The sequence below is a fragment of the Sturnus vulgaris genome, chromosome 1 (assembly GCF_052056855.1).
Source record: "Sturnus vulgaris isolate bStuVul1 chromosome 1, bStuVul1.hap1, whole genome shotgun sequence".
Lineage (NCBI taxonomy): Eukaryota > Metazoa > Chordata > Aves > Passeriformes > Sturnidae > Sturnus > Sturnus vulgaris.
The window spans coordinates 6,184,480-6,199,906 of record NC_142243.1 but is presented as its reverse complement, the minus strand read 5'-3'; the positions used below and the strand labels follow the sequence as shown (position 1 = coordinate 6,199,906).

General features: G+C 37.8%; 1 protein-coding gene across 8 annotated transcripts in view; it reads left to right on the top strand.

Annotated features, from left to right (window-relative positions):
- Window positions 1-15,427, top strand: part of PRKAG2 (protein kinase AMP-activated non-catalytic subunit gamma 2) — a 209,934-nt gene extending 194,507 nt beyond the window's left edge. For all 8 annotated transcript variants that reach the window (XM_014873672.2, XM_088158335.1, XM_088158064.1 and 5 more), the window contains 9 exons: window positions 1,031-1,089; window positions 2,506-2,551; window positions 3,225-3,279; window positions 5,138-5,264; window positions 5,949-6,114; window positions 6,449-6,486; window positions 9,647-9,793; window positions 11,784-11,877; window positions 14,312-15,427. In XM_014873672.2, coding sequence (XP_014729158.1) covers window positions 1,031-1,089; window positions 2,506-2,551; window positions 3,225-3,279; window positions 5,138-5,264; window positions 5,949-6,114; window positions 6,449-6,486; window positions 9,647-9,793; window positions 11,784-11,877; window positions 14,312-14,343 — 764 coding nt within the window. In that variant the 3' untranslated portion in view covers window positions 14,344-15,427. The remainder of the gene's footprint in view (window positions 1-1,030; window positions 1,090-2,505; window positions 2,552-3,224; window positions 3,280-5,137; window positions 5,265-5,948; window positions 6,115-6,448; window positions 6,487-9,646; window positions 9,794-11,783; window positions 11,878-14,311) is intronic.

Here is a 15,427-nt window from a genome sequence, read left to right as displayed (position 1 = left end):
CGCTTGCAGTTAGAAAATGGGGTCACAGTGGCAGTGAAAAATAGAATTATATATATTTCTTGTGACCTGAAACGTTGAGGATTCCTGGAAATGAATGGTAGATACTTAATAAAGCATTTGTTAAAATACTTTAAATCCAAGAGGGGAGGAGCAGTCTTGCAATACACCATATGAGTGCTGTGATTTTTGTTTTCATTTGATTTGATTTCATTTCATGTTCTGTCTGTAACTAAGCTCTACTGATTTAAAGTTGACCTCCAGATTAATTTTTCCCTTCCCCATTTCTTAGTTTCTTCAGTTTAGATGTAAGAGTAGTAAACAGTGGAGCAATTGCATCTTCTCAAATCTAGAACTTGAAAGCTCAAAAAAGATTAATATTTTCAGGTAACTAAACTAATCATCAATATTATATTACATAGCTTGGTGTTGGTGCTTAAAATATAGATGTATATACACAATGGATGTGCTATTTTTTTCTTTTGAGAAGTCACATTTCTATAAAAACATTGAGGATTGCCATGGAAATGATTGAATGAAGGTCTGTAATCAGTAATAGTCAAGAAAAATGTATTATACTGTTCATTTGAGACTAGGAGTCTGCCTGACTTGGCAAGTACATAATGAGAATGTATCTTATCCAAAAAGAAAATGAAAGGCAAGAATCGTTCTCCAACCTTGACAGATGTTCTAAACCCCCTCTTTTCTTCTCATATTTTTGGAGGTGGATGTGGTCTGAATTCAAGGGGTTTTTTGAGTCAGATTGAAAGTGAGGAGAAGCATGTGGGTTATAATATTGAATATTACTTCAGATGTGTTTTTATTCTGAAGCACTGTGTCAATGTGAAAGTGAATAGACATGGTTTTGAAATCCTACTGTTAAATAGTCCAATATCAGTAGTATTTTACATGGATTTAACATTTATCATCTTATATATTATGAACATGAATTGAGAAAATAGCTGAAAGTTCTATATGTTAAGTATATATCTAAAGACCTGTTGTTTATTTTTTTATGTATCACTTGTTACAGGAATGTTAACAATTACAGATTTCATTAACATACTGCATAGATACTATAAGTCTCCAATGGTAAGTATGATGTTAAGCTGTAATTTGATCATTTGCCATACAGTACAGAGACTGAAATACCAAACTGAAAGGTTTATCATGATTGTCATTATTATTTAAGTCTTTGGATGGTAACTTACAGAGGCTTGAATGCTGTAAAAAATCACTATTCTTGGAGTGATGGTATAGAATAAACAAGTCAAACTAGTTGAATATATGCAAATATTTTAGTTACGTGGCTGAATTGCACAATCAGTTGGAGATCTGTTGACTTCAATTAACTGTAATTTGAAATTCCCATTGGCAGCCAGTTGATTAAATTCTCTAGCTTGCATGTTCATTCAAACATTTACATCTCTTTCTTGTTCCTGTCAAATCACAATTCCCTCTCTACCAATTAAAACATATGTACTATGTTTTACTAGCTAAAAAAATCAAGAGCAGTTGGATGGGGCAGACATCTGATATATTTGTCTTCTCAAAGCTCGTGTTACTTTTTAAAATGTATAGTGAAATTCTCCTCAAATGCAGATAGTGTGGTGCACTGTCCTTTCTTCTCCTTTTTTCTCCCTGGGGATTGATAAGGACTGGGGGAAGGAACAAATGAAAAATGTTTGCCCACTGGTAACTTATTTTTAAAAATTGTTTCCATGTTTTAGTGTACGTCGACATCAATGTTACTGATTTTTTCCATGGGACTTTACCTAATGAGTTCTCACTCATTTACATTGTCTAAGGTCCTGCTTAAACTGGCAGCAGTAAGGAGGGAGGAATAGCTGAGGAGGAACAATATCTGATTTAAGAGACTGATGCAGTCTTCTATAAGAAAAAGAAATGAATGTTCTATCAGGGAATGCTCTAGTTTTAATAGGTGAAATGATGCAGAAAATACCATTGTTAAAGTATTTTAGTCATTCTTTCTGATTGCATCAGGACATAGAGTAAGAAGCACATTGCCACTCATGTGCTAGATAATGTTCACCATTGAGTGATGAGGAACATCCAGGTAGTCTCTCCCTAAGGAAGTCTTGTCATGTTAGTGATCAGGTAACTTTATTCTGTTAGCATTAAGAAGTCAGGTGATCAGGGTAAGCTTTTTACTGGTGGGGGTGTGTGAGGAACCACCCAAGGCTTTACCCTGGATGGTTGTTTGAAGGTGATACAAATTTCTGATGCCTTTGAGCCCAGGAAAGACCTGGACTGCAAATCTGGGCCAGTAAAAGGCTTTCCTGTCCCCTGAAATGATAAATCCAGGATTGTACTCTGCATTAGGGGCAGGATTGCACCCTTTCTCCTTGTTATAAGAAATGTTGTGTTGGACTGTTCTTACTTTGTTAGATTTTCAGCAATGAAATAAAATTATTCAGATGTTTACAATGTTAATGATGGATTTAAAATTAAATTCCTTCAAGTTGAACTTCCATTTGCTCATTGTAGGTTCAGATTTATGAATTGGAGGAGCACAAGATAGAAACCTGGAGGGGTAAGAATATTTACTATTTAGTTGATAATTTACTAGATTCTGATATTTTTCAGTATAGTGGATTTTGAATCATCATAGAATTCTCTCCACATATTTTTTAATGAAAGCAGAAGTAGTAAAAGCTTCTCTTTGGCTCCTATTCCTTTTTTTCTGTCTGAAATAGCTATGGACTGGTAATCTGGGCTATATAACGCTTTGCCCTTTGTTCATGGCTCTTTAAGAAAAGAAAAAAGTGAGTAGAGTGAGGCATAAGTGGAGTGGGAATGAACAGAGCTGTGCCCAAGTGAGCTGCACCATTCAGCCAGAAATTTATGCAACATCCTGGGTGTAAACAGAGATGCTGAATGCAGGGAGGCAGCTCCATGTAAAAAGTAGTGTGTAATCCATGGAATGATACATGGAGGTATCTGTGTGCAGCAGACACTCACAGAACGAGTAAAGGATTATTTGTTGTAATTGCAGTGACCTCTGCTGGTATCAAGCTTAGTCCTGCTTTTAAATTTGATGTCTTTTTTAATGTCAGTATAGAGCACTGTGCATAAATGGTAGAATAACTAACTGTAAATTGCTGTCTGCCACTTAATTTTGTATGAATGAATTCATGAAATGCTTTCATAAAAGAGCTGATGTTTTTGTGTGAAGTGGTAACAGTCTATTAATTTTCTAACCACAGAGCTTTATTTACAAGAGACTTTTAAACCTTTAGTGAACATCTCCCCAGATGCAAGGTAGGATTTCACTGTTCACTCTGCTTAACTTGAAATACACTAACGACATCTCAACTCTGAATTTAAAGCCTCTTTATGTAAGAAGAAACTATTTGTATTGTAAACTACAGTACAATAAAGAAGGACTGTCTTTTATACAATCAAGAAGGGGTGAGAGCTTTGTTTTTATTGTGAGTGAAGACTTTTGATTATCCAAAGAAGGGAATTTTTAGTTGAACTTTTGTCGTTCATTAGCATAACTGTTCTGGTAAATGAGCTAGACATGGGCCAAAAATAAAATGCAGAACAGGCAATACGATGACCCTTTCAAGCTAGCCTGCAAGTCATCTTTATTTCATGAAAATCCAAAAATTTAGAGCCCTTCAGCTGTCTTGTTCTCAGCAGTCACAGTAATTAGAAACTTAGAGTCCTTTTCAAGGCAAGTAAGTTCCCTTAATTAAAGGAAAGACAATATCTCTGTGGTTTGTTCTGCTCTTCTGTAAGGCTCTGTTCTTTAAAATATAAATGACTGTCCTTTTCTTCTTGATGGGAGTTGAAAGAAACAGTTTTTAAATTATCATTATGCCTTATTTACTAAATGACTTGAGAGGGAGACTTAGTTGATCACTTAAATCTTGAGCATTACTTGATTGCTGAACTGGAGGGTGAAGTTCTGGTTCTTGCTTTCAGTTTGTGGAATGAGTTTGTTTGTGCCCTGGCAAAGGAAGCTGGTGAAGGGAACTCCAGTGATTACACTGAAGAAATTATATTCTGTAGCCTCAGTGGAATTGCCATTTAGTCATGAATAAATCATTCAATTCACTCATGAGGGATGTATTTTGAATAATGGCAGGTTGCAAATAATATTGCTAAGACAACAAAATAGCCTTTATTGTTGTCAGTCAGAGGTGCAGCACGAGAAGCCTTGCCATAAAGGAGATGCAGTAAAATTTTTATAAAAGGTTACAGCAAGTCAGCTTCAGAGCTGATCCAGAGCTGGGCTTGGCTTCTGTGACAGACTGCAGCACTTAGGAATTGTTAAATGCTTACTCCAGCAGTGGAATCTGCAGCAGTGGGGAATCTTGGCTCTATGTACATTAAATGGGGCTATTTCATCCATGTAGTGGACTCAGAACACACAGCTTGTGTTTGGGAAGAAGCCTGCTTCAGCAAGTAGGTGTTTATCAGAGTTTTACCAACTTCATTACTTGCTAATTTATTGCAGTTGCTGGTCAGCTGCTTTACTACACCAAGGGAAAAATAAAGTGTCACTTGCAAGAAGAGCAGACTTGCACAGGTTGGAGTGTTGCTAAATCCTAGTCTGCAGTGCATGGGAATGTTTTAGATCTCCTAAGGATTTTTTTGCCAATCCCCAGTGATAATTCAGTGAAATTATTAGATAATTGTTTGGGGTTCTTTGCATATGTGCACATAGCCATAAAAATGTCCTTTGTAGAAAATGTTACAGAAGTTTGGGATTGAGATTCATTAAGTGCAAGAACTCCATTTTTCACAGTTTGTCTCTTAAGAGAAAGACCCATTCTGAGTGCAGGGATGCAGCACAGCACTTGCTGGAAAAACAGTTTACACTTGTGAAGAGGTATTTTTTCTATACTTTGTACCACAAAATGAACTTCCCATCACATTTTCTTAATGGATTTAGATTTCCATGAGCATATAGCTATTGATGTGTTGCAAAGTAAAAAAGCTGCAAAAGTTAATTTGAAATCCCTCAACTTCTGTTTTTATAGCATTAAAGATAATGCAAATAATTACCACATATACTTCATGTGGGTTTATAAATGTGTGCATATATATCACTTGGCATTATTTGTTGTTAGCTAGAATTCATTTAAAAATAACATGTTTTTCTCCTCAGCCTTTTTGATGCTGTATATTCGTTGATCAAAAACAAAATCCACAGATTGCCAGTTATAGATCCAGTCAGTGGAAATGCACTTTATATACTTACCCATAAAAGAATCCTCAAGTTCCTCCAGCTTTTTGTAAGTATTTAAAGCTATGCTGTGCTTAACTGATTTTTCCCCACAGATACATGTAATATAATTAAGTAATTAAAGTCTTAGTGCAGAAATGTCGTAATGAACTTCCATATTCATTATTTCTTTTATTTGTGTATCTTTTAATTGGGAAATTAAAGCTTGATATAAGGCCTATATTTTACCTCTGCTTTGTTTTACTCCTTTAAGGAAACCTAAACACCAAGGACTTGTGTATTGGAGTAATTTGCTGGTGTTTCTGGAGCATCTCCTCAGCTTCAGGAGTTTGCTTACATGAAAAGAAAAATGAATTGTCTTCCAGAGATGAGATTGGCATTACTCTCTGTAGTAACGTTAGTACAGAAATGAACAGGAGGCCAAACAATGCAACGAGAGTTCAGAATAAATATTCAAATTACTCTGGTAATCTATCTTCTCCCTCCAGTTTTAGTGGGAATGATATATCTTAGGATCTACAGCTTTTAGTGATGTGTTACTACAGAGAAAAGAACAAAAATCCATAGTTAAATTGTCTTAATTTAGAGCTGCTTTGAACAGAAACCCCTTAGTTTGTTGGAGTTTTGTAGTAATCTGGTATCAGGAAGCTGCAGTGACCTGTAACCATCACTTGGAGTCTGCAGATGGATGAGTGAATTCCAGTGTAAATTCTTTTCCTTCTGACTCTCCTAGATGTCAGAGATGCCAAAGCCTGCCTTTATGAAGAAGAATCTGGATGAACTTGGAATAGGAACTTATCACAACATTGCCTTCATACATCCAGACACTCCTATCATTAAAGCCTTGAATATATTTGTAGAGCGAAGGATATCGGCATTACCTGTTGTGGATGAGTCAGGTGGGCACAAAAGTGTGGGAAGAGAAATGCTGCTGAGCCCTGGACTGATGCTGGGGCAAAAGGGAAGACACAAGAAAGAGTAGAAAAAAAAATCACTGAAAAGGCATGGGGGGAGAAAGGGAATATAAATAAATACTTATGTAAAATGTAGGTTGATGGGTTTGGAAGAATTTCATTATTTGATAAGTTGTTTGGGTTTTGGTTTTTTTTTCAGTCTTTCCTTCTTGACCTGTCATTTCTTTCTTTGTAATTGTAACAGATGAAAGCAGGAAGCAAGAAAATTGATACTGTATTTTAAGCACTTTGTTAACTTCTGTTTTTCTTTCGCTTTTAGGAAAAGTTGTAGATATTTATTCCAAATTTGATGTAATAGTAAGTATATTTCTTAAATTCTATTAAATATTTTATGTGTGGTAAGCATTTGCAAATTAATTTGTTAATATGACAGTTTTATTTTGTTCCTTTGGCTGTAGTAAACAAAGAGATCCAATTCACCTTGCACATCTCTTTAATAAAAGTAGCCATAAATAAAAAATAAAGTTATCCTTAGTAGTACTATTTGCACACAGGCTTTTACTCCTCTGGATGTTGCTCAAAACAAGATCTGGCTGGGCATAATCCAGAGGAGGGGATCAAAGCTGGTGAAAAGGCTGGAAGGAGTTTCCTGTGAGGAATATCTAAGGGCTCTGGGTTTGTCTGGTGTAGAGAGAAGGAGGCTGAGGCGTGGTGAGCTCATTGCTCTTAAGGCTTCCTGAGGAGGGGAAATGGAGAATGTGCTGAGCTCTTCTCCCTGGAATCCTGGGACAGGACACGTGGGAATGGTCCAAAGCCACACTGCAGGGGTTCAGAGGGGGCTTTGGGAAGCCTTTCTTTGCCAGGAGGTGGCTGAACACTGAACAGGCTTCCCAGAGAGGAGGTGGTGGATGCCCCAAGCCTGTCAGTGCTCAAGGGCTGTGCCCTTAATGAAATGCCTCAGCTTTTGCTCCTCCCTGGAGTGCCAGGCACTTGGACCAGGTGATCACTGTGTGTCACTCACAGCTAAACTGTTCTGTTCTTGTTGGTTTCTATTTTTGAGTGAGGACTTCCTTTTTCCTCTCCTTTTTTTAAGGGCAGCCACTCCAGTCTGTTCTGAAAGAGAATGCAGATTTCTCATGCAGTCTAAGTACTTTGTACAGCTTTGTACAGTGATGTAAAAACTACTTGGCCCATTCTTTTGTGTCTCTGACTCCAGAGTCTTGCATCTATTCCTTCTGCTTTAGATCTAATCCAGGACACTGTTTCTGGATTTCCCTCAAGATTCCAGTAGCATTCTCAGATTCATGCCATGATTTACCAGCCTCTGAGAGCAAGGCAGGCCTCTTTTATTCTCATGGCTTTCAGAAACTTGAAATATATCTATATATCTATTTTTTTTTTAATTCCTGTCCCCTCCCAGCTGTGTGCACCTGCTTTCTAATTGCAGCATCTGCCAACTACATTACTTTCTAGAGATTTCACTGCCCAGGTTGCCACCAACCAGCTGCTCTAATGAAGAATCCAGATGTCTGAAGCACTGCCTGGAAGGTCTTAAGTAAAATGGAGAATAGTCCCAAGTGGAAATACTTTAACCTTATAAATATCTCTGGCTGCAAACATTGTTCTTAATACTGAAGATTCTGTGATGTCATTGCTCTTACCTGTCATTTCTAGGCATTTGTCTTCATTATTTGGGATTCTCTACTGTGTAAGATCCTGTTCTGCCATAAAAGCAGGGAATAGGCAGTAGCTGTAGAGAGAATGACCTGATGTATCAAAGACAATGACATTTCACAGTTGGTGGCTTCAGTGTTTCAGTTTATTTTGTAACTTTGATAGATTTTGAGGCAGGGCTTGTTTCTTTCATTTCCCATTCTTCTTCAGAAGGACACCAAAAGGCAGAGCTTCTTATGTTTTCCACTTCTTTTCTCATTTTAAGTGATGAGGCAACAAATAGGATTTTTAAAGATGTTGGATCATCTGTCTGGAAAAAAATATATATTGGGAACTGAATAAAAACCCCACACCACAAAGATATAAATTTTAGGATATAATTGTTTGCATCCAGCTAGTAACATGGTAAAGAGTTAGGGCATCTATTGATTACTTGAGATTTTCCTCACATGTCCTAGTTTGCTTATTAAGTTGGGGGAAAATATTCTCTTCTTAAAAGATAATCACCTCTGAGCTTCCAGATTTCATCAGGCTGCTTCAACCTGAACTTCGGCTTTAAAAGAAGGAAAATAAATGTAATCTGAAGTGTGTGATCTAATCTTCCAATAAACATGAATCCAAGATGGTTATTTTTAACTTTTAACCATGTGGCTCTTATCCTTGCTTGGTGGTTGAAGCTATGGCTGTGTGTGCAGCTGGCTAAGTTAATAGATTTATTTCATTTTAAGAGTTCTGAATTAATTTTCAGGTTCTTAATTGGGGAAACCTGGGAATGGAGTGATATATAATAATGGCTTTATATTGCACCAGTTATTGTGTGTAGGGTGACTTCAGTTTGCAGAGGCTTTCTATGTCCTCTCAATGTCCTTCATTAGGACCTGTGTAAATTAATTAACTGAAATTGTTTTTATCTTCATGATCATCTTAAACCTGTCTTGTCATGTTTGGTGTAATTCAGTCAAAAAACTTGACCCGACTATCTTCTAGCCAAAAACTAATTTAATTTTATTTCTTGGTCCAGTGCTTTCATTTAAAAGCTCTGTCTTTGTTCTTCCTTCAGTGCCTCAGCAGCAGAATCAGTAGGCCAGGGTGTGCCAATACTACTAAAATACCACCATGGTCTCACCTACAGAAAGCTTTTGCAGGTCTGGACAGAGTGCTCTCACTGCAGGCATGATCCTGTTCTTAGAATGAAAGTTTAAAATGTCAGCTTTCAAATTCTTTTAATCTCATCCTTTTAGTGGTGGGGATGGGATTTCATTGTTATTATTCTTATAGTTCTTACTAAAGTACACCCGGACACACAAGTTGTCATCGAATGACAGCACCAGCTGAGTCCAGGAGAGGGAGTTTGAGCCCACAAATTAGAAAGGTGAAGAATGAATTTGCTCTGCACTTAGCTCTCAGCCACTAACATCTACTCTGTGGGTGGTGTTCAGAACAGTTGGTGTCTTCTCCAGTCCTACGAAAAACAAACAAAAAAATTTGTATATTCTGTGTGGTGTGCAATCTGAAGAGCTTCACCTTTACATTTACTGCTGGTGGCAAAAGCAGGATGAGTGACACTAAGCCAGAGATGAGATACAAAGTAAGGTTTTCACTGGCCTAATGCATATCACCAGTATTATCCATTAACCCAGGGTGTCAGATGGTGTTTAGCATCATTGTGCTTGACAGTTCCCAGAATCTGAAGCTGAAGAGCATCTGCTTTGTTTAATATGTTACTTGGAATGGACTCAGACCAGAAATGCCTATCTACTTGATGCCAAAATATTTACTTTATTGAGTGCTTTGTTACTAAGTACTGAGCTGTCTGATGTGGCCTGGGTTTGTTTTTTTGCAGAATCTTGCTGCTGAAAAAACGTATAATAACTTAGATATCACGGTGACACAAGCCCTACAGCACCGCTCTCAGTATTTTGAAGGTGTTGTAAAGTGTAGTATGCTGGAAACACTGGAGACCATTGTGGATAGAATAGTGAAGGCTGAGGTGAGTCCCTGCATAATAAGTTACCATTTGTGTTATGAAACTGATAAACAGTACAAATTTATCCTCTTTAAGTTGTTTTGATTACTTGGTGGAAGTATTTTTTAATAATTGTATGTGTTAGGTCTCAGTCTGCTCTATGGATCAGGTTTTGGATGCTTATAAGGATGTGCAAATATTTTACAGTATACTTGTAATAATATTCAGTTATTTTCATTTCTGGTTTATGACATTAACTAAACTGAATGCAAAGCTTTCCCAAGTTTCTCCAAGCCTGTCATAAGTTTTGCAAACAAATCATTTATTAAACTCCAGTTTATAGCTTGGCTCAGGAAATTTATTGTGTGTGACTCGTTTTGATGCACGATGGAATCCTGCACTGCTCTCATAGAAATGCAGTGAAACAGGGCCATAAAGTGAATTCTTGTGAAGAAGCCTTCACTAACTGCACTTGTAAATTTTTTATCTGTGTCCTGTCCATTCTTTTGTTGCTGTTTATCTTGTTTATTAGTACTGGGAACTTCCTTGCATGCAGAGGTGAATGAGTTTGTAGGTCTTCTCCCCTGTAAGGCTTCTCTGCAGAAGAAAATCAATATTCCCAGTTTCAGTCGTCTCTCAGGTGTGATCAGCTCCATTTAGATGCTTTCACTTCATCAATTACAAGATTTATTTATTTTTTAGGCTTGTAACCAGGCATATAATTGATATGAGGAAAACTTCCACTTTGTTAAACAAGCCCTTAGAATCTCATTAGGCAACTTCTACTTATAACTTCCTGCATTTGCTTGAGCTTTCTCCTGAAAGGAATAATTTTAGCATTCCTGATACACAGATTTCAAACTTGGATTATTTTATTACTATCTTAAGAAGCCTTAGACATTTGGGTTTTAAGAACAACTCCTACCCTCTCGTTCAGTCTAAACACAGTGAGATTACATGTAAAAATGAGTCAGTCAAAACTACTACAAAGCTATTTTTAGCTGCCAGACAACTGCTTGATCTTACAAGCAATTAAACAAATGAAACATTGTCCATTTTTCTTGAATTCATTACATTGAGAGAGGAATAAAATTATTAAATATGTGCATATGCAGAAACTAATAAACCTGTTAGTGAAGAAAGATAATTCACTTGGATAAAAGTAGACATATAGTAGACTCTGAATTTTGGACAGATACTTCCCTGATTCTGCAGTGGCTTTTCACAGCTTGCTTTGGCCAGTAAGCCTCAGGATACTGGAGTATCCACCTAACTTCCCTACTGTTAGGACAAAAGTTTTGTGATGTTGAAATGTTCCCTAGAAGAGGTTTGTAAGGATAAGATCATTATTTGAACATATGGTCTTACTGTTGATAAATCTTTCTTCCAAGTTGTGTCCTTGTGTTTATTTGCATAGATAAATTGAATCCTTTTTTCTGTCTTAAACAGTCTGTTTAAAACAAATTGTTTCAAAACCAGTCTGGCACTCACTTTCCATTGTGTAGCCCTGTGAGAAAAATTGAGTTAAAACCAACTGAGATGTCAAAATACAGCAAATTTTAAGGTTGTCCCTCTCTGCTGAGGAAGTTAAGAAGTATTTTTCAGAAGAAATCCTCATTTTATTTTTATATCTAATTTTTTGGAAACCCCAGGCTGAGCTGAGCAGAGGCTGTAACTTGGGGAAAAGTGTTTGATCCGAGTGCCACATTTTGAGAGCAGAAATATTTTCAAGACCTAGATCTCGATTTACCTGTCACTTTATATGAGATGCTGTTGCCATGTCAGATAGCTGTGTGCTTTTTAAACTATTTTCATTTATGTAGGGCAAGCATGTTTGTGTTGCTGTGAGAGAATTGCTATTCCTGACATTTTGAACCATTTTGGCTTGTTTTTTTCCTACTTGTCTTCATACTGCTTTACTTTAGGGGTTTTGTTTGTTTCTTTGTTTGCTTTTCTTTGCTTTGTCTACTTTAAATCGGGTAAATGTATCTCAGAGTCTTTTCCCTGCTGGCAGGTTCATCGTTTGGTGGTAGTGAATGAAGCTGATAGCATTGTGGGTATCATCTCCCTTTCTGACATCCTACAAGCTCTGGTACTCACACCTGCAGGTATGGATCTGCCCTCGGGGCCATGCACTGGTGGGGTGCACACCCTGCTGGCTTCCTGTTATTTCACAGTGATAAATGTCTGGTTTTCAGCTTTTGTAACTGATTGTAGTTCTTAAATAAACAAGTCATTTCAGGGAAAAGCTCACAAAATATTAACTGTCAGTCTCCTGTTCACTGAGGAGGGCATGCAGGAGCTCCATGAATGTCCCTGCTGTTCATATATCTTTTCTAGGGGGAAAAAATGTAATGACTAATGTTTAAGTGGATTAAGCTGAATGTATAGACAACATGTACAACAGGGCACCTTCCCCACCTTCTGAGTTTCTGTACTCTGGCCAAGTGTGGTCACAGCTGTGTTTTCCACTAAAAAATCACTTCTTGGAGCCTTGCTGTTGTCCAGCTATGCTTGGCTGGCACAACTTAAGTGAGAGATGGCACCTCAGCCCACCAGAGCTCTTCCAGTATAAAACTCTCCTGTGGTCAGGTTAAATCTCTAGTGAGCAATCTAAACATGATCAGGTTCCTTTTAACAAGAACAATATCCAGCAATAAGTTTTTCTGCTACTTTTATCTTGGTTGTGGGGGCTGGTTTGGCTGTGTTTTGTTTGGTTTTAATTTTTGCCCGAGTTCTTAACCTGCTTTATGTTCTTGATTGTAACTTCACTTCAACCTCCCATAGTACTTCAGTGTCACAAGAACTAAAGCAAAGCCCTCTTTTGGCTCTGTGAGGAAAGCAAAATGTCTTGAGGAGTATTACCATTTTGCTTCCAAAAAAAACCCCAGACAAATAGAGCTGGATACATCCTTAAAAAAAAGTCTGTATGTAAGCTTAACTGAAATCTCTTACCTGCCCTGATATTTATATAATTATGTAAAAGTGTTTTTTCCTCTGTGGACTTAAAAAGAAAAAAAAAGGTAATGTACCTTGTTTAAATAGAAATATTTCTGTTCTGAAGAGAAATAATTAGCAGTACTGCTGGAGGTGTTGTGTCAGTTCATCTGGTTCCTTTTAATGACCTGGAAGAGCAAGAGCAGAGCAAGGAACCCAGCTCTCTGTGAAAGCATGGATGAGAAATCAGCCCAGAGGTCTGGCTCAAATGGAATCCTTGCCTGCAGAAAGAAGAGGGAGATGTAAAGACAGGCAGCCAGTGTCTCTCCAGGCAGAGGAGGGAATTTCATCCATGACTGGAGGGTAGAAGGATTCCAGGAAAGCAGATTTTAGTGCTAATGGTGCAAAGTTCAGACAGAAAAGATGCATTTGGATGCTGACAAACCATGAGCTAAAAGTGCTCTGGAATTATTGCAAAGAGCTCCCACTCTGGGGCAGCACCATGAGATCCCTGAGCTGCTGTAACTCACTCAGCTAACAGGAAACTGAGCCAGCAAAAAAGCTGCAGTTCAGTCAGCCTGGCACACTGAACCAGCTCACAGAACAGTCTGGTACTGGGGACAGGGGTTAGAGCAACAGAGGTTATGCCACTGGAAGAGAGGAGATGAGGGAAGGTGTTTTTGGGGAGCAGTTAAGCATCAGATTGCATTTCCACACGCAACTGCCCAACTTTAGACTAGAATTTGTCTCATGCAGGGAGGATGTCTGCCATGTAAATCTGATTTGTAGAGTATGAAGTGTGACTTGGCTCCTAAAAACACCAGATAAATCATGAGTCCAGTTCTCTTCACAGACTGGGAAGGAAAATTTATTGACTGGCAGGAATTAAGACCAGTCTGTGTTTGGAGAAAAAAATAAAAGTTGTGATGTGAAAACTGGATGTATTTAATGAATCTTTCAGTGTTTGATTATACATTATGAGTAGCAACTCCAGGTTTCTGGCAAGAGATTCTTACTCTGTAGTGGATGCTGAATCCAAGCTCACCATAGGGTTCAGTCATTGCCCAGCATGTCTGAGTACCTGGAGGAGAGGTGAGATGCTGCACAGTCCTGCTGGACAGGTCTTAGATCCCTGCTGTAAGCAAAATCTGCCTCTGAGCCAGGAAAAATGATCCATCAACACAATGTAGTTAAAATTCTTACATAGTTTGTGCTCAAGCAGGACTCATTTTTTGGGGGCTATTGTGATGATTAAGCTTGGCTCTAAGCTGAGGGACAGGTTTGGGCTGTGGGTTTTTGTTGGGAGTTTTAAAACTTTTTTTTTTTTTTTTTCTGTGCTGGGGAGAATCTTCAAAGGCACTTGGGAGTAACTTCCCAGAAGGGTTACTTAGACTTGGCAATGAAATTAAAGCAATGATGATCTCGAGCCTCCCTCACTCTGTCTCACCTTGGCATTTAGCAATCTTGCAGTTTATTCTTTATAAGCATTGTATTCAGTACTCTGATTCTGGTAATGTGATCAGGGAAAGTTGCAGCAACTGGAATGAGCTGCTGCAGTTCTGTGTGCCCAAGGAAATGACAGCTGCTTTCCTCTTCTGTTCCCAGGTGCCAAACAGAAGGAGAACGAGAGCGAATGACTGCTGTGAATGTACACGTTTGTAGGAGAACTTGAACAGAGTTTCTGGGTCATTTGTCTCAAGAGCAGTGACTGCAATGGAACAGAGCAGGATGGTTGAGAATGTGTTTTGGGACTTAGTGATGGATGATGAGTCTCTTCCCCCCAGTGATGTCGCAAAAAAAGCAGCATGACAAAAGCTTATGTTAAAATGTAGGCTCGTATTTCAAAATGTCTTCAAAACATTTGCTGGAAGACTTCACATGATGTCCTTCATTAAAATGCACTGTATTCTGAAACTTTTTCATTTTGTATTTGACAGAAGTCACTGGTCAGCAATGGATATATGTGACATAAGGCAAGTGTATGGCATATTCATATCATAGTGCCTTATGTCAAAATACAGCAATATGTCATCACTGTTGCCCATCACTGTCAAAGGAAATGTTGTGCTAAACGAGACACTGTATTTGAATGTGAAAGTCTTTAAACCTAAAACCAAATCAGTTTCAGTTCTCATTAGATTTGTCATAAAAGCTGTAATTTGGGTATCAGTAGACTTCTTTAAAACTTCAATGACAGTTTTGTGTTCAATGTTGCATTCTGAACTGAAATGTAAAACAAGACTGATTTAAAAACAGCTTTATTTATTTTTACTTTCATGACAATTTTTTACACATCTTTGGTGGATAGCTAAAATTTCACCATATCCATTAATAAACTGTTGATTGTTATACAAACAAGTGGGAGATTTTTCTCATTATTTAAAACTTTGGAGTTGCAGAAGCTGTGCCCTGTTCATCAGTCTGTGTTCCTTGAGCTGAAGATTTCAGAAGCATGGATTGAAAGTGCTCTGTCCTGTCACACACAGGCACCATGGAGGAAATGAGGTGCCAGAGGACAATATTTCCACTTGTATTAAAGTGTAAAATGATGTTTGTACAACGAAAACCCAAAACTTTTTATTGTATATGATTTGTACAGAAGCGGAGGAGTGAGGAAAGCCGTGGGGTATTTGCTAATGTAAATGTACTGTAAAGTTTGAAGATGAGACTTTTATAATTGTAGATTCTTGTAGATGCAAGAAATTAAACCCTACAACATCA